Here is a 27,522-nt window from a genome sequence, read left to right as displayed (position 1 = left end):
TAATGATTATCTGTTGAGCTGCTCGCAGAAAAATACTTTTCACTGTACCTCAGTACACATGACAATGATCAAATCCAATCCAATTCCCAATTCACCTGCTGGGGGGGTCCTCGAGCCCATTTCGTCCCACCTCACACGGGCAGGACAAGCATGGGCCCAATTCCTGCCACAGGCAAAATGTCACTTGGGTGCCTTGACACTGCCAGCTGGTCAGTGCCACCTGGTACCTGGGTGGCACAGCCAGCGTGCCCATTTGGCATTGCCAGGGTGCAAATCTGGCAGTGCCAAGGTGCCCGGGTGACATCAGCAATGTAGGGTACAAGCCCGCCCAGAGGTCGACCACTTGGGGGCCTCCAATTGCCTGGGAGCCTCCACCCCCCCAACAAAGTGCCATTCCGCCTGGTCCCCATTCCAGTGCTGAACGGCATCCAGCTGGGGTCTCCTCTATGAGGTCGGTAGATGACGGGAGCTGGTTTGACCTGGCATTGGCAGAGTCAAGTGAGCTTCTAAACTCACTTAATTCTGCAAGGCTGGAGCAGCATGGTGGCGCAGTGGTTAGCACGGCAGCCTCACTATGCCGAGGTCCCAGGTTTGATGCCAGTTCTGGGTCACTGACCGCGTGGAGTTTGCACATTCTCCCCGTGTCTGCGTGGGTTTTGCCCCCACAACCCAAAGATGCGCAGGATAGGTGGATTGGAAAAAAAAAATGAATTGGGTCCTCTAAATTAAAAAAAGAAAATTCTGCAAGTCTGGGTCCCACCCATTGTTGGCGGTATCAGATCGCGATGTCTCATTAGATCTTGCGAAGCATAACAAAAGGCCACCCGAGGGATCTACTGGCCACATTCCATCCTAATTCTGGCGGGATGCAGCCGGTAAATCGTGCCCATCATTTTAGATTTTAGAACAGTACAGCACAGAACAGGCCCTTCGGCCCTCGATGTTGTGCCGAGCAATGATCACCCTACTCAAGCCCACGTATCCACCCTATACCAGTAACCCAACAACCCCCATTAACCTTATTTTTTCAGACACTAAGGGCAATTTTAGCCTGGCCAATCCACCTAACCCGCACATCTTTGGACTGTGGGAGGAAACCGGAGCACCCGGAGGAAACCCACGCACACACGGGGAGGACGTGCAGACTCCGCACAGACAGTGACCCAGCCGGGAATCGAACCTGGGACCCTGGGGCTGTGAAGCATTTATGCTAACCACCATGCTACCGTGCTGCCCCTAATGTCTTGCTTTTGGATGGCTGAACATTTTGTCCGTCGGGTGCGTGCATTAGCCAGGATTAGCAGTGGGCGCACAACACAAATTTCCTCTTGATTGGAAAAAAAAAGAATTGGGTAATTTAAAATTTATTTTAAAAAAGGAAAAGGATTTCAAAGACTGTCTAGGGCAACACATTCGAACACAAACCGGAGTCCCGAGACACCTTGTATCATCTTATTTCAACCCGGAGAGTTCATCCCTTCTCAGATCAATGTTGCAGCTAAAACGTAAAGGCCATCTGGCCAAACAGCCCGCCCGACAACCGTAAAAGCAGACTGGCCACCGGAAACTGTTTTCAATTGGCCCCTTAATAAGTTAAACTGTCGGCGTGATTGTCGGAGGGCACGCTTCCCACTCGAGAGCTCGACCGCCGATCGCAAAATTGCATCAGTGCACAATGGCATTGGGACCCACGCTTGGCATCGTTGTGTGATTTCATACGCTTTTGGTCAAGCACCAAAGCAATTTAAAATTCTGGCTCCCATTAACTTCCCATGTGAAATTTTTAGTCTTTTTATTGTCACGAGTAGGCTTACATTAACACTACAATGAAGTTACTGTGAAAATCCCCTAGTCGCCACACTCCAGCGTCTGTTCAGGTACACGGAGGGAAAATACAGTCTGTCCATTTCACCGAACAGCATGTCTTTCGGGACTTAGAACATAGAACAGTACAGCACAGAACAGGCCCTTCGGCCCTCAATGTTGTGCCGAGCCATGATCACCCCACTCAAACCCACGTATCCACCCTATACCCGTAACCCAACAACCCCCCCCCTTAACCTTACTTTTATTAGCACACTACAGGCAATTTAGCATGGCCAATCCACCTAACCCGCACATCTTTGGACTGTGGGAGGAAACCGGAGCAACCGAAGGAAACCGATGCAGGCACGAGGAAAACGTGCAGACCCTGCACAGTGACCCAAGTGACCCTCAGGCGAGGGGCAAGGCTGAGAAGACAGGACCTTCATAAACATCCTCAGCCAATAGTGACCCAGGCCGGGAATCAAACCTGGAACCCTGGCGTTGTGAAGCAACATTGCTACTGTGCCACCCCCATTATTATTTCCATATTAATTTTCATTGTGAATCATCAAAAGTAATACTGTTTAAACCCACAGACGGCTGATGCAAGTCAGAATCGGAGTCAATGTCCCAATTATGATATGCTAATATTGGAAAATAGGAAGGAGCAGAGTGGGACGACAACAAGTCATGTGATGAGTTGTTTACATCAGATTGGTCAGAACAGTGGGAGCACTGAAATTAACACATGGACCTATTAATTACGTTTCCCTAAAGTCCCTTCACAATGCCAGGAAACTACAGTCTAATCTGAGCAATAGTCAAACAAATCAGTTGGCCATTATCTCTTTGTTGGATGTACGTGCTAACTGAAGTTGTGATTATTCAGGAAATGTTTTTGGCATCATTGACTCTCAGCTTCCTCGTTCTTTGGAATTAAAAGGCGAGTCAAGTTTGTGGTTCAAGTTGTTGTGCGTAACAGCACTTACAACATGCTGGCAAAACAGTGAGTCATGGCAATAGAGGAATGCAGATCACCTGATGTTTGACGCCTTGAAATGAAGTGGTCCCAGAGGACCATAGGCTGTTTTCCCCTTCAGTGAGAGAGGGCTGACTAGTGGTGATTTAACCTGAGAGTTACCACGGGCGAAATTCTCCGACCCCCCGCAGGGTCGGAGAATCGCCCGGGGCCAGCGAAAATCCCGCCCACACCGTGGCCGGAATTCCCCGCCACCCGGGAATTGGCTGGTGCGTGAATCGCGCCGCACCGATCGGCGTGCCCTCCGCGCCGATCCCCCTGCGGCGATTCTCCGGCCCGCAATGGGCCGAAGTCCCGCCGCTGAGAGGCCAATCCTGCCGCCGTGGTTTCAACCACCTCTGGTGGCGGCGGGATTGGCGGCGCGAGCAGGCCCCCAGGGTCCTGGCGGGGGAGCGGGGCGATCGGACCCCGGGGAGTGTCCCCACGGTGGCCAGGCCCGTGATCGGGGCCCACCGATCGGCGGGCGGGCCAGTGTCGTGGGGCACTCTTTTTCTTCCTCCACCGCCACGGCCTCCACCATGGCGGAGGCAGAAGGGAACCCCCCTACCGCGCATGCGCCGGTGGTGACATCAGCGACAGCTGACGCAATGGCGCATGGGCATTCCTGTGAAGGCCTTTCGGCCGGCCCCGACACCGGTCGGCGGGCGTCAAAGGCCGTTGGTGCCGGTTTTGGTGCCAGTCGGCGTGGCGCCAATCACTCCAGCGCAGGCCTAGCCCCCAAAGGTGCGGAGAATTCCGCACCTTTGGGGAGGCCCGACGCCGGAGTGGTTGGCGCAACTCCGCCAAGCCGGAACCCCCTGCCCCACCGGGTAGGGGAGAATCCCGGCCCACATCTCAGGCGAGGGCCAAGGTTGGGAAGACAGAGCCTTCATAAATAACTTCAGCCAATACAGGAATTTAACCTGCGCTGTTGGTGTTGTTCCGCATCACAAACCAGCTACCCAGCCAACTGAGCTAACCCACCTCCAATGCCGCCTTACCCAGGATAATAGTGGGTAATATCAATATTCACCCCATTCTCGTAACTAACGCTTATCTACTTAACTGTATTGATCTTCTCCCTGTGAAATAGTCACCATAAATCATACTGGTGTCAGTCTCAAACTCCGCTCATTTCGGAACCACAAACTGGAGTGCCAGCCAGGATATGATGAACTATGGATTTGTTATTCTCAAGCTATGTTGCAATATTGATCTGTTTGGCCACAAAGGAAGTGTAGGAGACTTGCGGCATCTACCAAATGTCTCGATTGTGCCAAGAGGATCTGTGTGAGTGAGAAACGAAGAATCTGTGTGATCAAGCTGACTGAGGTGGAGAAAGCTTTGCTTATAAGAGAAGGTAGCCTGTGTGCCTGATTTGTTCTCTGGTGTTACCAGTGACAAGGGAAATGCGAAGAAATGCTGTGCATTTAAGATGATGAGATCGTCTGGAACTGGGTAAAAACCTGTTGGAACAAGTCAGCTCAAACGCAGCTGATGGCCGCTCCTGCCTCTCCCAATTTTAAAAATGAGATTGTGCAGGAGAGGACAGTGCTCATGCCGGCAAAGTTAATGTCAGACCCTCAGCAGCATACAAGTGTCAGAAAAGGGTTCCTTCAAGAACACCTGGGTTGGACACTTCGCAGGTGATAAAAGGAGAAAGAGAAAGTAGTTCAAGGCTTACAGCAAAAGTTCAAGTTGCCAAGTGGAAGAAATAATGTTTTCAGCGTCTTCTGTATTTTTACCTCTGAAAGTTTGCTGCTGGCTGCATAATCCTGAAAGTTAAAGATGATATTATTAACTAATAACCTGTTTCTTTTGTTTTGAATGTAATCATTCGAGTGATTACATTCTGGAACTAGCTTTCTGTAGATTTGCAATGCAGCCAGAAAATCACGTAAATGATGCGAACAGGGCCGAGGTATGCGGTTTGGGATTATCATAATCCATTATAGGAATGAACCTTTTGGAAGGTGCATAAAAGTGTGAATGGCTGTTGAATATGCTTTTCAATTTAAATTTGTACCTCACGGAATTGGCGAGTTAATGGAAAAGTGGCTCCACACATTAAAAATTAAAGATGTCTGATGTAGATTAATTTTGATTGAAATACGAGTGTTAAATACACCAAGGAGTTTGACAAAGTAAAGAATGAGTTTCTGCAAATTATTATTGCGGGATTGACTCCACCCCAACCATCCAACGCTTAACTTGCGGAATGAATCATTTGTTTTGTGAAAAATGTTGGTCTCATAGCCTTACTGTTTCCTGCATTAGAGTTTGCTTTGACCGGTGCAGTATGTCATGTTGCAGACAGGCTACAGGGCTCCTTCCCTCATAGGCAGGATCTAGCCATCAGACACCTCCCTGCCCAGGAGCCAAGCAGCAAAAACCACCAGTATCACTTGAACTTTTACTGATCAAACAGCCAAGCAACTAGCAGCTGTACCATATTCAGGGCCAGTAGCTTCAATATCAGATCCAGTGAATGGAATCGGATCTCCTGATTGGAGGTAAGTTCCAATATGCTGGTCATGACAGTCCTGCAGTCTATTTTGATGGCTTGGAAGGACACCATCCCTGTGTCCTTGGCCATCATTCAGACTCCTTATCCTAATTACTCTACAGCATCGTGTGAGAAAGAGATGCTTTGAACAGAACCTGCATTTCAGTTGGGTTCAGTTTGACGATCGTTGGACGTTGACAATAAAACAGGCACTACTGTATAAACTATATTGGTGTTAATTTCAAACTATTCAACCTCTTAATTTTAAGGAACCAAATTTTGAAATATTTATTTTGTCCTTCTCTTAAAATATTTGGACTTCTCTATCAGCCCAACCTGATGTCATGAAACAGCTACAGCACAGTGAAAGCGTATTTGAAAGGACAAAAATCATGGCTTCATATCAATACAAAAACTTGCATTGATCTCGCTCCTCTCACAGCCTGAGGATATTCTCTTGGCATTGTAACAAATGAAGTCCAGTCACTGCTATAATGTTGAAAAGCAACAGCCAAATTGCATGTAGCAAGCACCCTTAACGTACAATGTGATAATGACCAGTTCATGAGCGTAATTCAACAAAAACCTTTCAGAGTCTGGTTTCTCTGGTGTGCCCGGGTGCCAGGTTGCCCATGCCAGGGCCGGGCCCAGGAGTGTCTTTCCCATAAGGGATGGTGTGAGGAGGGGCCCGAGGACCCCGAAAGAGTTAGGTTGGGTGGTGGGGGGTCTGTAGGCCAAGGTGGGGTCGCTGAGGGGGGTCGAAAGTGGGCGTTTGATGGGGTGTTTCTCGACCCCCTGCAGCGCCAAGAAAGACCCAGTATTCAACAGCGGTTTGTGCATTCTTTGGCCTCGGCAACGAATGCCCCATCGATGCTGCACTTTACCATTTCCTGCACTGAGCTCATCAGTGTAGGAAGACTCGGGGCACCATTTTTAAAGGCAGTGCCGATCTTTCGACACCCTCAGCGAACCCACCTTGGCCTACAAACCCCCCAATTCACCCAACTTACCTCTTCCCGGGAGCTCGGGCCCCTCCTCACACCACCCCTTATGGGAAAGACACTGTTGGGCCCGGACTTGGCATGGGCATCCTGGCACACCACGGCAGTGCCAAGATGCCATGTTAGCAACCAAGGTGCTCAGGTGCCAGCGTGAGTGCCCTCTGCCTTGTCCCCGACCACCCAGGCATCTCTAATAGCCTGGGAAACACCCCAGGTGCCATTCTGACTGGTCCATGTTTGTGGAAGCCAGTGCTAAACAGTGCCCTGGCTAGGTCTCCCAGCAGCTGCCGTTAGGTGACCGGTGCAGGGAGAATCCGGCAAACACCTAATGGCTCACTTAAATATGCAGATCAGGATCACACGATCGCGGCGTCTCATGAAGTTCGATTGAATCTCGTGAAACGTCTCAAGCGTCGTGAATCCCGCATGAGGCCTCTTGTGAGATTCAATGGCGTCATCGCCACACGGAGTTGGGCGCGATGAGGCCATTAATTTGTGCCCCACATCTTTTAGTGATATTGACTGAGAGGAACAAATATTCACAACACACCAGAACGTTCTTGCTTGTCCTCAAAATGCCATGGACCTTTCTTATCCACCTGAAAAGGCAGGAGAAACCCCCTTTCTGAAATGTGGCACTTCCCGTACTGTCAGTGTAGATAATTGCTCGCTTGCTAACGTGATGGGTGCCAGACGCGATTTTGTTGCCAAGTCTCCAAAGTGGGTTTCAACTCACAACGTTCTCCAGCCTCCCCCTCCACTGGCGTGAATACAAATTCTCAGCTGCCGGGGGAAGAGAGCTATCATTGATTTATGGCTGATACTTTACAACTGCATAGTTGCTTTGATAGCTTATTTCCTTACTGACACAGCTTATACGTCGTACTTTAAGAGTGGATAAGACCAGGCTGCAGTTAAATACTACGGGGACAGTAAGCAGCTGCAAGACGGAAGTCTGGGATGTAAGGAAGTAACATATGAGCATACGAATTAGGAGCAGGAGTAGGCCACTCGGCTCTTCGAGTCTACACCATTGTTATGCCATCCTGTGTGGGTGCACGGTCAATTCCAACCCCACGTGCCCCAGAGTCAAAAGCGAATGAACCAATAATTCTTATAGAGATTCCTGAAGTCTTTGGCCCTTAGATGCCCAATGATTACAGTCACCAGGTTTGTAAGTTGAAATACAATTATTCTTTATATACAAAAAGAATATTGATGAAATGTGCAGTTGTCACAATTGGAAAACAACAAGCTAACCTACTACCACCTTTAACTGTCCCACCCTCTACCCACACACAAACATGACAGACAAACACAGGGAGGAGGGGATGGGAGAGACAAAAATAATAAGGATGAAGGTCAAAATGTCTTTGCTTCATAAGGTGGTTCTTTAGTAGTCTTTCCTGACAGCACGCTGGTCGCTCAAAGTCTCGGGTACAGCTGGCAATGGTCTTCCTTGCAGAGTCATTCATTTAAAACAGCACTTACAGGCAACAGGCTTTCTGGAGACACACTTTGGGCCTTCAGCTCGAGGTTCACATCCAGGCCCCTATCTTTCTGTATAGACACTTTATAGAAACTTTGGGCGCAATTCTCCGCACTCACGACGGTGCGGAGAATAGCAGGGGTCGTAAATTTTTACGGCCACGCTAGTCTGACGCCCTCCCGCTATTCTCCCCCCACGCCCGACTCCTGCAACGAATCGCTGCCGCCGTTTTTTTACGGCCAGCAGCGATTCTCAGCTGGCCGATGGGCCGAAGTCCAAGCCCTTTACGGCCGTTTTTACGAACGGCAAACACACCTGATCTGGCCGTTCGTAAAAACGGCCGTAAAGTTAGGATCTTGCCAACCATGGCACCGATTGGCACGGCAGTACCACGGCCGTGCCAAGGGTGCCATGGACCCGCGATCGGTGGGCACCGATCGCGGGCAGCGGGTCCGATTCCCGCGCACTCTTTGTCCTTCCGCTGCCCTGCTGTATCAATTCGTGGGGCGGCTGAGGGGCATCCCGGCCTGCGCAGGTTTCGCGCAAATGCGCGATGACGTCATCCGCGCATGCGCGGGTTGGAGTCTTCCAATCCGCGCATGCGCGGCTGACGTCATCTGACGCGTCAGCTGTCGCAAACTCTGGCAAGCGGGCTTAACGAAATTCGTTCAGCCCGCGATGCCGGAGTTCACGGCCGCGGCATGCTAGCCCCGACCGGGGACCAGAATCGGTTCCCGGTCGGGGAGGGGGAGGCTGGCGTCAAACCCGCCCGTTTTTGACGCCAGCCTTACGATTTCTCCCTGTTTGGGAGAATCGCGCCCTTTATTTCACATAAAACCTTGCTTTCATCTCATGGCTTGACCTAGTCTTGCTGGAGAGAGGGTCAGCCCTCACAGTGGCCGTATGGAGAGGATTAGTTCAATCTTTTTGGAGAGAATTAATTAGAACCCTCCATCCAGGTTGCAAAACCAAAGGTGAAACCGAACTGGAACCTCTCGACTTTGAAAACATTCCAGTAGGATCAGATCCAATCATCACCTGTTACCAGGCAAAAACCCTTTGGGCCAATTCATTGCTCCCCAGCCAAATCAATCAAACCGAGTCATCACTGATGTCGACCAGCCTAAAACAGCAAAGCCTTCTGGATCCTCTGTTAGAATTAAAGGCATAGGTTGCCTTAATGTCACATGACCGGGCAGCACAGTGGCACGGTGGTTAGCATTGCTGCCTACGGCACTGAGGACCCAGGTTCAATCCCAGCTCTGGGTCATTGTGTGCGTGGAGTTTGCACATTCTCCCCATGTCTGCGTGGGTTTCACCCCCACAACCCAAAGATGTGCAGGGTAGGTGGATTGGCCATGCTAAATTGGCCCTTAATTGGAAAAAATAATTGGGTACTCTATAAATTTATTTTTATAAAAGACAGATGAAAATGAATGAAATGAAAATCACTTATTGTCACGAGTAGGCTTCAATTAATTTACTGTGAAAAGCCCCTAGTCGCCACATTCTGGCGCCTGTCCGGGGAGGCTGGTACGGGAGGCTGTGCACAAATCATCCATGGACCAAAAATATAACAGCAAAAACATAAGGGGAAAACAGCAAATAAACAGGGAGGACCCTTACATCATTCAATAAGATCATGGATGATCTGATTGCAACCTCAACCCCACATTCTTGCCTCGCCTCGATTATGTTTCACCCCCTTGTTAATCAAGAAACTATCTAGCTCTGTTTTAAAAATATTTAAAGATTCTGCTGTCACTATCTTTTGTGGAAGAGAGTTCCAGGGACTCACAATTCTCTGAGAGAAATACATTCTCCTCATCTCCATCTTAAATGAGTGACCCCTTATTTTAATAATAATAGTCTTTGTTAGTGTCACAAGTAGGCTTACATTAACATTGCAATCAAGTTACTGTGAAATGTCCTGTCAACATCACCGTCAATACCTCTCAGAATCTTAAAGGTTTCAACCAAATCGAGTCTTACTCTTCTAAACTATCGCTCTCCCTCTCTATCAACCTTTCCATAACATGATGATGCATAGGCCACACTTTCGTCTGTTTCTGTAGCTAATTATTCTTGGAACAGGTCGCTAGTCTGTCGCCAGGGGCTTTTAGTTTGAAGGACAATACACATCGTACATTGCCATAATCTCACAGAGACAAACTAAGGGGCAATTTAGTGTAGCCAATCCACCTAACCTTCTTTTAAAATAAATTTAGAGGACCCAATTCATTTTTTATTCCAATTAAGGGGCAATTTAGTGTGGCCAATTCACCTAGCCTGCACATCTTTGGGTTGTGGGGGCGAAACCCACACAAACACAGGGGAAATGTGCAAACTCCACACGGACAGTGACCCTGAGCCGGGATCGAACCTGGGACCTCGGCGCCATGAGGCTGCAGTGCTAACCACTGCTCCAGCGTGCTGCCCCCAATCCAACCTAACCTGCATGCCTTTTTACTGTGGGAGCACCCAGCAAAAACTCACGCTGACACGGGGACAACATGCAAACTCTGCACCCATAGAGCCCAAGCCAGAATCAAACCAGGGTGCCTTGCGCTGTGAGGCAGCAGTGCCAACCACTGCGCCACAATGCCACCCTTTCTAAACTCTAGTGAATACAAACATGACCTTCTCCAACCTTTACTCATAAGACAAGCCGCCCATTTCTGGTGTTCACCTCGTAAACCTTCTAAACTGCTCCTCATGCATTTACATCTTTCCTTAAATAAGAAGACCAATACTGTGCTCGAGAAGTGTCTCACCAATGACCTGTATAACTGAAGTACAACTTCCCTGTCATAATATGCATCCATGTATATGATGGAGTGCAGACAGGCAGTGATTGACACACAGGATGACCAGTACGCACACAGAACACAGAAGCCAATCACCAGACAGGACACGACCACTATAAAGCCAGAGGGCACCAGTTTTCCCGCTCTCTCGGGATCCAGCCTCTGAGACAGTCAGAGCTCGTGAGCATCAGCCAGTGCAAACACCATGTGGTAGTCAGTTAGTCTGGTTAGGCTAGCGCCAGGTCTCCAGTCAAGTCAGCATAGTATCAGCCCACAGTTAAGCATGTAATATAGTTAGATGTTAAATAAAATTGTGTCGGGGCAGCACGGTGGCCTAGTGGTTAGCACAACCGCCTCATGGCGCTGAGGTCCCAGGTTCGATCCCGGCTCTGGGTCACTGTCTGTGTGGAGTTTGCACATTCTGTCTGCGTGGGTTTCGCCCCCACAACCCAAAGATGTGCAGAGTAGGTGGATTGGCCATGCTAAATTGTCCCTTAATTGGAAAAAATAATTGGGTAATCTAAATTTATAAAAAATAATTTAAAAAAATAAATAAAATTGTGTTGCATCTCATCAAGTGTTGGAAGCCTGTCTCTCTCTGCACTGCATCAAACGCAGTCCACACAGACCCAGCTTACCCAACACATCATTCCCTACTCTCTAATCTAGGGGCTGTTTAGCTCACAGGGCTAATCGCTGGCTTTGAAAGCAGACCAAGGCAAGCCAGCAGCACGGTTTGATTCCCGTAACAGCCTCCCCAAACAGGCGCCGGAATGTGGCGACTAGGGGCTTTTCACAGTAACTTCATTTGAAGCCTACTCGTGACAATAAGCGATTTTCATTTCATCAAATCCCTCAAAATAAACAGAAAGATTCTATTTGCTTTCCTAATTATTTGTATACAAGCCTTTTTTGATTCAAGCACTGGGACACCCGGACCCCTCTGTAACTCAGAGCTCTGTAACCTCTTGATATAACAGTTCCGGGTTCATCCTGGGATTGCCCAACCAACCTCTCATAAAATCCCCAGAGGTCAATCCTTAACTTATCCCTACCGCACAACCGTCTGGCTGCAAGGATGTCATGTTTGAGCGACTGATGAGCCAGAATAGAGGTAGTTTTACTCTGCGTCTCATTTGCATTTTAAACCTGATCTATTCTTTAATAACTGGCAACTGTCCATAATCCAACTAATCATTCCATTCACCTTTCAGGTCTGTCATCTGAGTGAGCTGAGGAATTGGCCAATATGTAAGGTGTCCCATAAAAATTAATTACCCGCTATAGTTTATGAATATCAGGTTGGCAGGGCATGTCTATTCAGCAGGCGACCTCTGTCTTTGAAAACTAATTGGCCTTACTGAGCTTAATTTCCAACTTTAATGCCCTTGTGTAGTAATCCACGGGAGGCAGGAGTTCCGTCACCACACCAATATTTATTTACAATAACAATATTACAGGAGCAGCTACAAACAGTGCTGCTAGCAGTCCAGTCAACTTAAGACTGACTCACAAAGCCTACACAGGTGATTATATGGGCCCTCTCAATGAGCTATCATTGAGGGAGCTCATACTCCAATTGGCCAACCAATAAAGCCAATTGGAGTTCATTACACCTTGCTTTGAAAGTGGGTCAATGCTCATGAGAGCCATGTCTTTTCTGCAATGCTTTCCCTCAAACATTTGCAGGAAACAGTCTGATATAAATATCAATCCTACAAGTGATTGGGCCAGTAAGGAAAACACATCTACTCCAGCCCGTCAGGGGGAAAATGGAAAGAGGGAGAAGAAACTTTAACGTGTAAAGTGACCTGACCCCAGAGCACTTGTGCTTGGCCTGGTAACTATTAAGAAGAGAACCGTACCGTGCTAAAAACAAATTCCATATTTTAACTCCCGCATATTTCTGTATATATTTTTTCAGGGGCAATTTAGCGTGGCCAATCCACCCACCCTGCACATCGTTGGGGACACAGGGAGAGTGTGCAAACGCCACACGGACAGTGACCTGGGGCTGGGATTGAACCCGGGTGCTCAGCGGTGTGAGACAGCAGTGCGAACCACTGCGCCATAGTGCTGCCCGTCACATTTCTACATGTAAATGAAACATTTTCTAGGGTGGGACATCTATGGTCTTGGTTGAGTTAACTGATCTGAGCCAGTCCAGCAGTGCAGGGCTCCATGATTGATTTTGATGACCCTGGCTTGTTTTAAGGTTGCTTTTCTTGTTTTCAAATCGATCAGAGTTTCAACTATTGATTAGTCATTGGACAGAGTGAACTTCAGGCAAGCATCGGATGGGCTTACGCACAATGTCATTCTGCTGACACGCATTGACTTTCGCCCTGTTGTAATAATAAGCCTTCCATCCTGCCGCCATAAGCTTTCACATCGTACCCAAAGGAATTCTTATCTCAATCAGTGCTTCATTTTCAAATATCATTAGTATATATGTCGCTTGCAGCTGAAACAAATCATTAAATTGTTGTACAAGATCAAACTTGCCACATGAATAATCCTTTGCCAGTGCGGAATCTGGTGATTGAACAGAGTGGGATCATTTACTCTGGACATGCTCTTCAAAATTGCAACATACCTCCCTCTTCAAACATGACTTTAGTACACACTGCTGTGAAGGCTGCCTGAAACCTGGTGCAGTCAAGTGATCCAACTCCTCGGATGAAAGATTCGTCAGCCTCTGTGGAACCATATTCCAGTCTGCCACTGCCCCAATAAGCAGAGAGGGATTGAGACAGTTCCGATCATGAGGTACTCAGCTCACAGGAAAAATGGTTCTCCGACCCCACTGAGCCCCCAGAGATCACTAATGTGAGTGCTTTCAAAAAAAAATGCTTGTCCATCAATGATGACAATCCTTCACATTACAGGGCCTGTTACAAACACAGCTGTACCAAGCAAGTCTCTTAGGACTGCTGACAAATATAACTGTATCTTCAGAAGGTGCTTCAGCATCCAGCTCAGCCCCTGTTTCGATTGAAAGGATGGAGTGCCTGGCAGTTTCGAACAGGGAGGCTTTTGTTTTATTGATATAATGTATAATTACACTGTGTTGTTTCTGCTGCTCCTGCGCACAGGCGGGGTACAATAGGAAGAAAAGCAGCAGCAACCTTTCTGCTCTGTTTACCAAACATTGCTTCTGTGTATCCCACAACCAGGCCATCACGCCAATTGTGGGTGATTATGATGTGGGAAGAAGTCCTGCTGCTGCTGAGTTGATATCAGACAGTGTATTCCCTGAAAGCAAACTGAAGGACAATGGAAAAAGGACCAAAACAATGAAAAGTATGAGGTGCAAAAATTTTAAAATGTGCACCAACTTGCATTTGTGTTCCCAGGCTGCATAATCAGAGCTGGGTACCACGGTGCATCATTAAACTTGTTTTGTTGTACTTTTGACGTTGCATAAGCTGCTTCCTTGATGTGCACTCTGACAAAGGAAGGTTCAGACTTGGAGATAGCTTTAACACATTTATTAAACTGTTAACAATTCTCCTACTTGGATTCAACTCTCCTGTTAATCCTGCTATAGCTACTCAGACTGACGAACCAGTCTGCTACAATCCACGTGGTGGGTGTGATGTGTTTCAAATCAACCCTGTGTACTCACTGAGAGTCTCCACTGGAAAGAGGCTGAGCATGTGTGCTGAGTCCTTTTATATGGGTTGGTGTAATGCCCTCCTGTGGTAGTGTCACTTCTGTGTGGCCGTGTCCTATCTAACTGGCCTATTGGTTGAATGTCTGTGTGTCATGTCTCTCGTGCTCCCTCTAGTGTCTAGCTAGTCCATGTGTATTTACATTAATGCCTTGTGTATTTACAGTGATGCATACCACCACAAAACTGTGCCTGATTTCCAATGCAGGCTGCATGCAAACTTAGTGCTGCTTGGGGTAACTTGCACGATAACTGCTTGCAGACAAGTGGCTGCATACCTCACTGGTAGCCCAGGTTTGTGTGGCACTAATGTCACTTCAAGTCAGCCTGCACCCTCCTAAAACGGAAGATGCTGGAGCTTGATGCAGCGAGTGAGAGAAACAGGAACACCGAATGATAGCGCAACAGGGCGAGGGAAGGCTCCGAGGTTCTCAGTTGCTGCTTTGGACATCTCACTGGAGGAGAAATGTTCCATTTCATCAGGGAGCAAGGAGGCTCCGGGGCCAAACTGTGCGATCGGTTAAGGGAGCAGACATCTGTTGTGGTCACTGTTACGACTGGAAGCAATGCTGCAAGGAGGTTCGATGACTTAAAACAAGCTATCAAAGTCACTGAATTTATCTTCTGAATGAAGTCTCTTTACAGAGCTCCCTCTCCTATGCAACGGTGGATTGAAAGCTGGGAAATATTGCAAATATTGTCTGATGCAATCTTGAAGGAAGCAGACACCAAAATAACCATGGTCACTTTCACAGCCACCAGCAATGCTGTCCTCAATCTGCTCTGCAGTAGGTGGCAGATTTCAGTGAAGACAGCCCGAGTGAAGAAGAGATGCCTGACGTCCTGGCCTCAGAGAAGTTGTTCCTTGAGCCTATGGTGTTCCAGCATCTAGTCTTCCCCTCCATTACCTCTGCTTATTCTACCTGTCATGCCGTAGTCTAAAGGGAATAAAAACCACAGCAGCTATGTTCAGGGTTTGGGTAGAATCCTCGCGACCAATCCATCAGTACAGAAAGAGCCAATCGGAATCAGTCCGCAAACAACTTAAAAGTAATTAATGCTTCCTTTAAATAATTCTTTTGGGGAAGCGTCCCTCCTTCTGAACACAGTGCCTAGCTCTGCTGCCTCATATCACCAGGGACCTGCGTTCAATTCCAGCATTCCAGCTGGACTGTCCATGTGGAGTTTGCACATTCTCCCCTTGTCTGCTTGGGATTCTTCCCGGTGCTCCGGTTTCCTCCCACAGTCCAAAGATGTGCAGGTGAGGTGGGGCTACAGGGGAATGGTAGGGGTTTGGGCCGAGATAGAGTGCTCTTTCAGAGGGAGGGTGAAGACGGTGCACTGAATGGTCTCCTTCTGCACTGCAGGGATTCTATGTTCAATGTGCCAGTTAAGCAGACAGTGTTCGCTGGAGTGTTGAGTCCAAATACTGGTGTCAAGTTAGTACATCATCACCAGAGGTCCTTATAGATACCAACATTATACGCAAAATACAAAAAACCGGACATCACACAGCCAGATTTTGCGGCTGCAAAATCTCCGATTCACACTGGCCTTCACACACACTCACTGACTCACACACACTGTCACACATATATGCACACTCACACTCACAGACTTATGTATTCTTACACACACAAACTCACAGGCTCAGACACATACGCACACACACAGACCACAGACTCCCATCCGTACGCACACACAAATGTTCCCATTTGTACACACACAGACTCCCACCCGTACGCACACACTCCCATCCGTACGCACACACAGACACCCATCCATACGCACACACAGACCCCCATCCGTACGCACACACAGACTCCCATCCGTACGCACACACAGACTCCCATCCGTACACACACACAGACTCCCATCCCTATGCACACACAGACTCCCATCCGTACGCACACAGACTCCCATCCGTACACACACACAGACTCCCATCCCTATGCACACACAGACTCCCATCCGTACGCACAGACTCCCATCCGTACGCACACACAGACTCCCATCCTTACGCACAGACTCCCATCCGTACGTACACAGACTCCCATCCGTACACACACACAGACTCCCATCCCTATGCACACACAGACTCCCATCCGTACGCACACAGACTCCCATCCGTACGCACACAGACTCCCATCCGTACGCACACACAGACTCCCATCCGTACGCACAGACTCCCATCCGTACGCACACAGACTCCCATCCGTACGCACACACAGACTCCCATCCGTACGCACACACAGACTCCCATCCGTACGCACACACAGACTCCCATCCGTACGCACACACAGACTCACATCCGTACGCACACAGACTCCCATCCGTACGCACACACAGACTCCCATCCGTACGCACACACAGACTCCCATCCGTACGCACAGACTCCCATCCGTACGCACACACAGACTCCCATCCGTACGCACACAGACTCCCATCCGTACGCACAGACTCCCATCCGTACGCACAGACTCCCATCCGTACGCACACACAGACTCCCATCCGTACGCACACACAGATTCACATCCGTACGCACACACAGACTCACATCCGTACGCACACACAGACTCCCATCCGTACGCAGACTCCCATCCCTACGCACACACTCACATCCGTACGCACACACAGATTCACATCCGTACGCACACACAGACTCACATCCCTACGCACACACAGATTCACATCCGTACGCACACACAGACTCACATCCGTACGCACACACAGACTCACATCCGTACGCAGACTCCCATCCCTACGCACACACTCACATCCATACACACACACAGACTCACATCCGTACGCACACACAGACTCACATCCGTACGCACACACAGACTCCCATCCGTACGCACACACAGACTCCCATCCGTATGCACACACAGACTCCCATCCGTACGCACAGACTCCCATCCGTACGCACACAGACTCCCATCCGTACGCACACATAGACTCCCATCCGTACGCACACACAGACTCCCATCCGTACACCCACACAGACTCCCATCCATACGCACACACAGACTCCCATCCGTACGCACACAGACTCCCATCCGTACGCACACACAGACTCCCATCCGTACGCACACACAGACTCCCATCCGTACACCCACACAGACTCCCATCCATACGCACACACAGACTCCCATCCGTACGCACACAGACTCCCATCCGTACGCACACACAGACTCCCATCCGTACACACACACAGACTCCCATCCCTACGCACACACAGACTCACATCCGTACTCACACACAGACTCACATCCCTACGCACACACTCACATCTGTACGCACACAGACTCCCATCCATACGCACACACAGACTCACATCCGTACTCACACACAGACTCACATCCCTACGCACACACACTCACATCCGTACGCACACACAGACTCACATCCGTACGCACACACAGACTCCCATCCGTACGCACAGATTCCCATCCGTACGCACAGACTCACATCCGTACGCACACACAGACTCCCATCCGTACGCACACAGACTCACATCCGTACGCACACACTCACATCCGTACGCACACAGACTCCCATCCGTATGCACACAGAGACTCACATCCCTACGCACACACAGACTCACATCCCTACGCACACACAGACTCCCATCCCTATGCACACAGACTCCCATCCCTACGCACACACAGACTCCCATCCCTATGCACACACAGACTCACATCCCTACGCACCCAGACTCCCATCCCTACGCACACACAGACTCCCATCCCTACACACACAGACTCACATCCGTACGCACACACAGACTCACATCCGTACGCACACACAGACTCCCATCCGTACGCACACACAGACTCCCATCCGTATGCACACACAGACTCCCATCCGTACGCACAGACTCCCATCCGTACGCACACAGACTCCCATCCGTACGCACACATAGACTCCCATCCGTACGCACACACAGACTCCCATCCGTACACCCACACAGACTCCCATCCATACGCACACACAGACTCCCATCCGTACGCACACAGACTCCCATCCGTACGCACACACAGACTCCCATCCGTACACACACACAGACTCCCATCCCTACGCACACACAGACTCACATCCGTACTCACACACAGACTCACATCCCTACGCACACACTCACATCTGTACGCACACAGACTCCCATCCATACGCACACACAGACTCACATCCGTACTCACACACAGACTCACATCCCTACGCACACACACTCACATCCGTACGCACACACAGACTCACATCCGTACGCACACACAGACTCCCATCCGTACGCACAGATTCCCATCCGTACGCACAGACTCACATCCGTACGCACACACAGACTCCCATCCGTACGCACACAGACTCACATCCGTATGCACACACTCACATCCGTACGCACACAGACTCCCATCCGTATGCACACAGAGACTCACATCCCTACGCACACACAGACTCACATCCCTACGCACACACAGACTCCCATCCCTATGCACACAGACTCCCATCCCTACGCACACACAGACTCCCATCCCTATGCACACACAGACTCACATCCCTACGCACCCAGACTCCCATCCCTACGCACACACAGACTCCCATCCCTACACACACAGACTCACATCCGTACGCACCCACAAAGATTCCCATTTGTACGCACACACACAGACTCACATCCCTATGCACACGCAGCCTCCCATCCGTACACACGCACACAGACTCTCATCCGTATGCACGCACACAGACTCACATCCCTACCCATGTCCCAAGACTCACACCCACATGCAGGCACCAGACACCATCTGACACACAGACGCAAGCACACTTGCATCCAAATGCACGCACACAGACTCACATCCAAACGCATGCACACACTTGAAATGAAATGAAAATCGCTTATTGTCACGAGTAGGCTTCAATTAAGTTACTGTGAAAAGCCCCTAGTCGCCACATTCCGCCGCCTGTCCATACGTATGCACACAGACTCACATCCTTATGCAGGCACACACTCACATCCAAATGCATGCACACAGACTCACATCCTTATGCACGCACACAGACTCACATCCTTATGCACGCACACAGACTCACATCCTTATGCACGCACACAGACTCACATCCTTATGCATGCACAGATTAACATCTATACTCTCGCACAGACTCACATCCTTATCCATGCAGACTCACATCCATACGCATGCACACAGACCCACATCCATACGCTCGCACACTCTCACATCCTTACGCACGCACACAGACTCACATCCTTATCCATGCAGACTCACATCCATATGCTCGCACACTCTGACATCCTTACGCACGCACCCAGACTCACATCCTTATGCATGCACAGATTCACATCCATACTCTCGTACAGACTCACATCCTTATCCATGCAGACTCACATCCATACGCATGCACACAGACCCACATCCATATGCTCGCACACTCTCACATACTTACGCACGCACACAGACTCACATCCTTATCCATGCAGACCCACATCCATACGCTCGCACACTCTCACATCCTTACGCACGCACACAGACTCACATCCTTATGCACGCACACAGACTCACATCCTTATGCATGCACAGATTCACATCCATACTCTCGCACAGACTCACATCCTTATCCATGCAGACTCACATCCATACGCATGCACACAGACCCACATCCATACGCTCGCACACTCTCACATCCTTACGCACGCACACAGACTCACATCCTTATGCATGCACAGATTCACATCCATACTCTCGCACAGACTCACATCCTTATCCATGCAGACTCACATCCATACGCATGCACACAGACCCACATCCATACGCTCGCACACTCTCACATCCTTACGCACGCACACAGACTCACATCCTTATCCATGCAGACTCACATCCATACGCATGCACACAGACCCACATCCATATGCTCGCACACTCTCACATCCTTACGCACGCACACAGACTCACATCCTTATGCATGCACAGATTCACATCCATACTCTCGCACAGACTCACATCCTTATCCATGCAGACTCACATCCATACGCATGCGCACAGACCCACATCCATACGCTCGCACACTCTCACATCCTTACGCACGCACACAGACTCACATCCTTATGCACACACACACTCACATCCATGCGCATACACACAGGCTCACATCCATATGCACACACACAGACTCACATCCATGCGCATACACACACACTCACATCCTTATGCACGCACACACACAGACTCATGTCCTTATGTACGCACACAGACTCACATGATTATGCACGGACACAGACTCACATCCATACGCTTGCACACAGACTCACATCCATACGCACGCACACAGATTCGCATCCAGAAGCACGCAATTGCTCACAGACTTACACACGCTTATGCAATCATGCACATACGGAAAACATACACATGTACAAACAGATACACGCAAGTACTTTGAAGTGCATGGGTTTGGATCATATTAATCCTCTGTCCCTTTTAGCACAAGCTCTGCAAAAATTTGATAAATTGAGAAACTAGGCAGCAAGAGCCATTCATGAGCCAACCTCTGCGTGACAGCTTCAGGGGAAGAGCTGTTTATCCTGCTTTCTATTTGTTGTTCTCTCCTTTAACAATGAGTGGTGACAAGAGAATAATTAGATTTCTAATTACACTTTTAGACTTCCTCTCTGGGGATTTGCAGGGAGTTATACGAGAAACAATTCTGGTGAGACAGTTTTCAGAAGACGAATGTGTTCCGAGGAAGACAGGCCAACTATAGCTCAAATGTTATCGCACTCACTTCTGAGATACAAGGTCAGGGATTCTCTTCCCTGTTCAGAGACTCGAGTACAACATAAGCTGGCACTTTCCTGCGGCCCTGAGGGAGAGCTGCATTACTGCAGGCACTGTATTCAGGATGAAACATTAAAATAGAAGATCCCTTGACTACTCAAAGAGCAGGGGAGTTCTCCTTGGGGTGCTGGCCAATATTCATCCAATGAAAAAAAACAGATTCTCTGGTTATTGATCTTTGTAGGACTTGCCGGGAATATATTGACAGCAGTGGCAACTATTCAAAAATTGCTTTTTAAACATTCGTTCTTGGGATGTGGGCATCGCTGGCTGGGCCAGGATTTATTGCTCATCCCAATTTCCCTTGAAATGAGTGGCTTGTTAGGCCATTTCAGAGGGCAGTTAAGGGTCAACCACATTATTGTGCATCCGGAGTCACATGTAAGCCAGACCAGGTAAGGATAGCAGATTTCCTTCCTGAAAGGATATTGTTTTCATTATACATTTAATTCCAGAGTTTAAAAAAAAAATCAAATTCAAATTTCACCACCTGCCATGGTGGGATTCGAAGCTAGGTCCCCAGAGCATTACCCTGTGCCTCCGGATTACCAGTCCAGCAACAATACCACCACGCCACGGCCTTACCTTACCGGCAGCGTAATTACAGCTTAATTGGTTGTAAAGAACTTTGGAACATCCAGAGGTTTTGAAAGATGCTTTGGAAATTACTTTCTTTGTCATAGTGTTATAACCTGCCTGCTTACCACTGACTGGGGACTAATGACAATCCCACAATCCTGTGGGAGTATGAGCTTCCCCAATGAGGGGGGCGGAGAAATCATTAGTAGACTCCCTGCATAAATAAAGCTGGCCAGTTTGGAACCGGCTAGAGAGAGAGGAGTGAGCAGCAAGGGTAGTTGCTGCTGCTGTTGTGTATATATATATATATATGTTAATGTAAATAAATGTTATTTCTTTGTATCCTGAAGACTCGTGCTGGATTCTTCGTGGCCCTCGCAAAACATAGAATGATAGAATGGTATCGTTCAGATGGAAGCCATCAAAGCCCATCATGCTGGCTCTTTGACAGAACTCTTCCATTCCCATTGCCTTTTCTGTATTTAACCAATTTGCTTTTAAATGCTATGACTGAATCTGCTTTTACCCCCTTTCAGTGCATCTCAAATCATGACAGGTCAATGCGTGAAAAAAATGTCCTCACTTTCCTGCAGGTGTTTACGCCTTAAATCTATTTGCTGCTTTCTTACTGCAGGAAGCTCCGTTCCATTAAAGCTATCATTGTGAACTCATTGATCGAATAGCTTAACTAACTGCTTTGACACAAAATTTCTCCACTCAACTGAAGTTACTCATCCCTGATACCATTCCAGTAAATCACGCCTGCACCCCCTCAAACACCTTTTATCGCTCTTAATAAATGTGGTACCCAAAATTGAACACTATCTATTCCAAGGCATAAAGATTTGAAGTAACTTCCATGCTTTTGTACTATTTATAAAGCTAGGCAGCCCATTTGCTTTCTTCAGCAGCCTTTTCAACTTGCCCTATTGTCATGTGAGAGTACCTTTAAGAAATGGGTGTGTAAGAAATGGGTGTTTATCAGTGATGTCAGAATGTGGATGGAGCTAGGCTGTCTGTCTGCTTTTTACTTTCATTTTTGAGCAGGCTGTTATAGAGTGAGTTTTTGGTTTTGTTTTCAGTGTTGGAGCTGAAGCCAGACAGAGCAGGTGTACTGTTGATCTCTCTGCCATGAAAAGACTATCTCTTGATCATTTGGTGAATTTGGAATTATAAATGTTCTCAATAGTGAATGTCAACCTGATGTGATTCTGCTAAAAGGTGTTTCTTTTGTCTTCTGGGTGTTGTTTGGGAAGTTATTAAGGATTACTTAGGGTTGTATTCTTTGGGGGTTGTATTTGAATTGATGGTTGCTGAGATGTTCACTGTATGTTTCAAAAAGGTTAACTTGAATTCATAGAATAAACATTGTTTTGCTTTAAAAAATACTTTTCCATTTCTGCTGTACCACTCCTGTAGCGTGGGAGTGTGCTCCCCATACCACAATCTATTAAAAGTTGTGGGTCAGGTTAACTCCATGATACACTTTACGGTTCTCTAAACCCTGGCCGATAACACAATCGCCTTTGAAGATTTGTGTGTATATATATATACTTTGGGTCTTTCTCTGTTCTTCCACCCGCATTAAATACTTATTTCATATTGCCTCGCCATAATCTTCCGGCCAAAAGATCCACTTCGCGCTTGTGTGTGTCATGTTTTAACTGCCATGTATCTGGCCATTTCACCAGTCTTCCTGAAGTCTCTCACTATCCTCTTCACTGTCTGCCACATTTCTGCATTTCATATCTCCGCAACCTTTGCATTTAGGTCATGTAAAGTCAAGTATGTAGACAATTGGGAGATTCCCTGGGATGAGGCGTTGCGAAGTGATGGATTACAGATCGCCCTGCCCTCAGTGAGAATCCTCCACAAATCCCATGCTTTTGGAATAGCTAGTTCCTGAATGGAACTCGCGGCAGAACTTATTTTGCAACATTTGCGCAGAGGTTAACTGGTCATTCCAGGTCCTTCTGCAGCATGTGACTATTGCAATCTGAGTCAGGTCATTCGGGAGGGAAGACGGGAAACAATTCCACACCACTCAAACTCAGGCCTTTGGGTAGAATGGAGCATGATAAAATTCTCAAGGGTTTTGATGGTGCGAACAGGAAAAAGACTTTTTCCTCTTGTTGGACAGTGAGTGACAAGAGGACATCAATTTGCAGTGGTCACAAAGAGACTGGATGTTTTTGGAATATTTTATTCCTTGTGGATTGTTGGAGCACAGGCAGCAGTTGAGGTAGAGTAGGTAGGCAGTTGAAACAGAGGCGGATTCAGGACACCAAAGAACAAAGAACAAAGAAAAGTACAGCACAGGAACAGGCCCTTCGGCCCTCCAAGCCCGTGCCGACCAAGCTGCCGGACTAAACTACAATCTTCTACACTTTAGGGAGGGAACAGTGGCATTAATTTCAGCTTGTGATAGAGACAAAAGGCTTCTCTCGTTCTCAGGACGTGCCTCAGACTTACAGATAAATCAGCTCCATCAACAAGTGGATTTGTGAGTAGGCTGCTGAAATGTGGGAGGGGAATGGAATGTGACCCATTAACAGAGAGAAACACGGATCAGACTCAATGAATGGTGGGACTTAACTCGGTGCTGTAAAACTTTTAACACTTGCTCTGAACCATAAATTTCCGTCTTGCCATTTGACAAAGTTGACAGTTTATTAAAGTACATCACACCACTCTAAAAAATTCATTGTACGAAGGAAAAAACCTGCCAAGCGTGTCACGATTATATTCTCGTTTTGTTTTCTCTGAAAGAACCGAAATGAAATTGACCTTTAAGAACTCAAGTTCCGCCTGCAGGCAAAATTAAATCTTAACTGGGAAAAGTGGAGGCTTCCCCTTTAAATGAAAAAGTGAACAAAGATTCAAATTAACACCAGCGAGAAGTCAAAGGCAGGATTGCAGTAAAAGCAATCACCCTCTCTGCAAAAAGGATTCCTTCTCTGGAGAGCGAGCCCAGCCAAGTTTCCTTCAATGGCCGAGCCTCCTTTATTTAACTCGTGTCACTTACCCAGAAGAGTGTAGCCAAGACCCCGAGTGTCAGTTTCAGCATCAAGTATCCGGGATGAATGCCCCTGTGGCGTAAACAGGAGGTCCCACACATCCTGGAATCAGTCCACCCACTGATCTCCCCTACCTGAGATCTGAAACAAAGACAGCACACACATCAAGCAACTTCCGCCTCGAAAGCCAAAGTGAAAGCAACCACAAAGGCTGCATTGTTTGCAGAGCGAGTTGTAGGTTCGTTCCCTCGCTCCAGTATTGTTATTCCACTCAATCAGGGTTTCTTCGTTTCCTGTGTACGCTTTCGTGTCAAGTGGGATTTGCTTGACATTTACTCGAGTGCATTTTTCCAACCAGTGTAACCAGACACCTGTACTGTTTTGGGGATCTCCCCTGCCCCCATTCATTCTGTCTAAACCAGTGGTTCTCAACCGGGGTCCACATGGACCCTGGGGGTCCACAAAAAAAAATACCGAATTGGGGGTCCACGGTGATATTTTAGTGGCCCATAGAGCAATTCTACTTCAGAACAATTGTTATTACTGAGAATCAAGTAGAAGAAAAAAATGTTTGTTTTCATGATGAATATTCACCTTTCTCTCTCGCACTGACAAAGGTCAAAGAGAGATTATAATCTATCTAATTTACCTTGAGGGCTGAAGGGGCTCAGAACCAAAAAGGTGCATTTGCTGTGTTTATTTTTGTGGTACTGTATTCTGAGAAAAAAAAATCCATACCGGTTGATGACAAATGGGTTTATTGTGCTTTAATGACAGTTGTTGAAGATTGCCTGGGCTATTGTCCCCTAGGAACAGCCCGGAGGACCTTTAATGACAGAAGCAGGTTATTAAATACCCACGGTTGACCTGACGCTTATGCCACGTTTCTCCTTGACAAGTTTAATGAATGATTCTAAACTCTAAACTATTCCCATCACTTCCAGCATTCTCCTCGATTATTCCCAGTAGCCTCCCCAAGCCCCACCCCCATCAGCAGACAGTTCCCAATGGCAGAGCAATGACAACTGGGGATGTGCAAGAGTCCAAGATGGGGGGGCTCTTTCCAGGAGCCGGTGTGGACTCGATGGACCGAGTGGCCTCCTTCTGCACTGTAGGAATTCTATGACTCAAGGGGTGTCGGAGGTTACAGAGACAGGAAAGGTCAAGATGACACAGGGCCCTGAAAGCCAGGATGGGGAATTTCAAAATGGTGGTAACGCCAGACTGGGAACCAATGTGAATGGGGCTTGGTACGAATTGGGATGCAGGTAACAGGGTTATACCGCGGTCAAGTCTTCACAGGGTCTGGGGGAGGGGGGGGGGGGGTGAGAAAAAAGCATTGGCCGAGGATTTCAGCAGTAGGTAAACTGGGCAATGATCTAAAGGCAGAGGGAATGATAATGGAAGCTCAGTTCAGGATCAAGACTGGAGATGATGGATTTACCTTTCCAAGAGACTGTCTGGAAGGATTACCCTACCGAAGAGACAAATAAGCTCTCCTTGGCCAGGCATTGAGAGTCACTAAACCCAGATGTTGTAGAGGGAGAAAGAGTCAATTTTCTTGGCACAAAGTCACAATCCAGTTCTCAACTAAAATGAAAAGAAGGGTCAGTATGCACGGGACAGTGTCTGACATATACATATCTTTGCCCGGTTTGTATTCAACTCAGACCTGATATTTCTGCAGGCGCAGTAATAATCTTTGGATTTTGGGTGGGGAATTTTAAGTATGACTTCCAAAGCTTACGGTCAGACTCTACTTCCATGTCTTTGCCATAGCCAAACTGTGGGGGGCGGGCGTTCAAGACCAAACACAGTTGCTATTTGGGCATAAAGCTGCTGTGTTTCTGTCATGAAGCGTACCTCACTGGTGCTTCTTCTTGCAAGAAAACAGCTCCCAAGCTGGCTTTTCAGGCGTTGCTTGACATCTTGACTGGCTGACTGATATTATAATGCTTTAAAACTGGTGTCTGGATCAGTATTCTCTTTACACAGTTCAAAACTTCTTTGTTGCCAGTGCCTTTCCACATCATTTTGTAGAAGTTCTCTGAGAGGTGCTGTCATGTGTTGAATGGATTTCCCCAAGATAGGTCACCATGCCCAAAAATCTCTCATGTGTCGTTCTTACGATCGGCAGGTGATATGTTCACGACTGCTTTCAATGTGACTCCGATCCGGCTTCAATCCCTCACTTGTCAACACATGTTCTACGTACTTTCCCTTCTGCAACTTTTTTCTCTCGCTCTTACCAGCACCAGCCTCAGCCTGTGGTCATGTTCTTCTTGTGTGGTTCCCAAGACCTGTACATCTTCGGCACAGGTTTCCATGTCCTCTAACCCTTGGAACGGCTGCTTCACTATTCTGTGGAGGTCAATTAATCCTCAGCAGTTGAATTAATACCAAAAGGTGAATGTTAAAAGTTGTGATAGCCGGAGAGTGCGGTGAAGGTACAGAGATAGGAGCTGCATTCATCCAGCTTTCCCTGTCAGAAGCCTAAACTCGCATCCAAGACTGAAGAGTATTTAGCACCTGCAAGCCAACATGTAATTTCTTATAATGTGGGCAACTGATAATGCTCTTTTTGTACTGCTGGTACTGATCTCTGGCATCCAGAAATGCTCGCAGATTCCCATCTAATCTTCCGACAATTACAATTGGACTAAATCACTTTGTCTTTTCTTCGATTATCTCGGATGATGTAAAATTTCTCCATTCCGTCCAACGCTGCTTTAAGTCGGTTTCTCAGCATTACTGGTCATTTCCTGAGCGAGTGTATCTTGG

The 27,522-nt window shown here is 47.9% G+C and overlaps 1 protein-coding gene across 1 annotated transcript in view; it reads right to left on the bottom strand.

Annotated features, from left to right (window-relative positions):
* zgc:110329 (uncharacterized protein LOC550500 homolog) overlaps window positions 1-24,913 on the bottom strand; it is a 213,665-nt gene extending 188,752 nt beyond the window's left edge. The window contains exon 1 of the mRNA XM_038785594.1: window positions 24,750-24,913. Within this exon, the coding sequence (XP_038641522.1) occupies window positions 24,750-24,842 (93 nt within the window). The 5' untranslated portion in view covers window positions 24,843-24,913. The remainder of the gene's footprint in view (window positions 1-24,749) is intronic.
* Window positions 24,914-27,522: the final 2,609 nt, after the last annotated feature.

This window comes from Scyliorhinus canicula, chromosome 26 (assembly GCF_902713615.1).
Source record: "Scyliorhinus canicula chromosome 26, sScyCan1.1, whole genome shotgun sequence".
NCBI lineage: Eukaryota > Metazoa > Chordata > Chondrichthyes > Carcharhiniformes > Scyliorhinidae > Scyliorhinus > Scyliorhinus canicula.
Note: the sequence above shows the minus strand (reverse complement) of the source record. Positions and strands in the feature narration are given on the sequence as shown.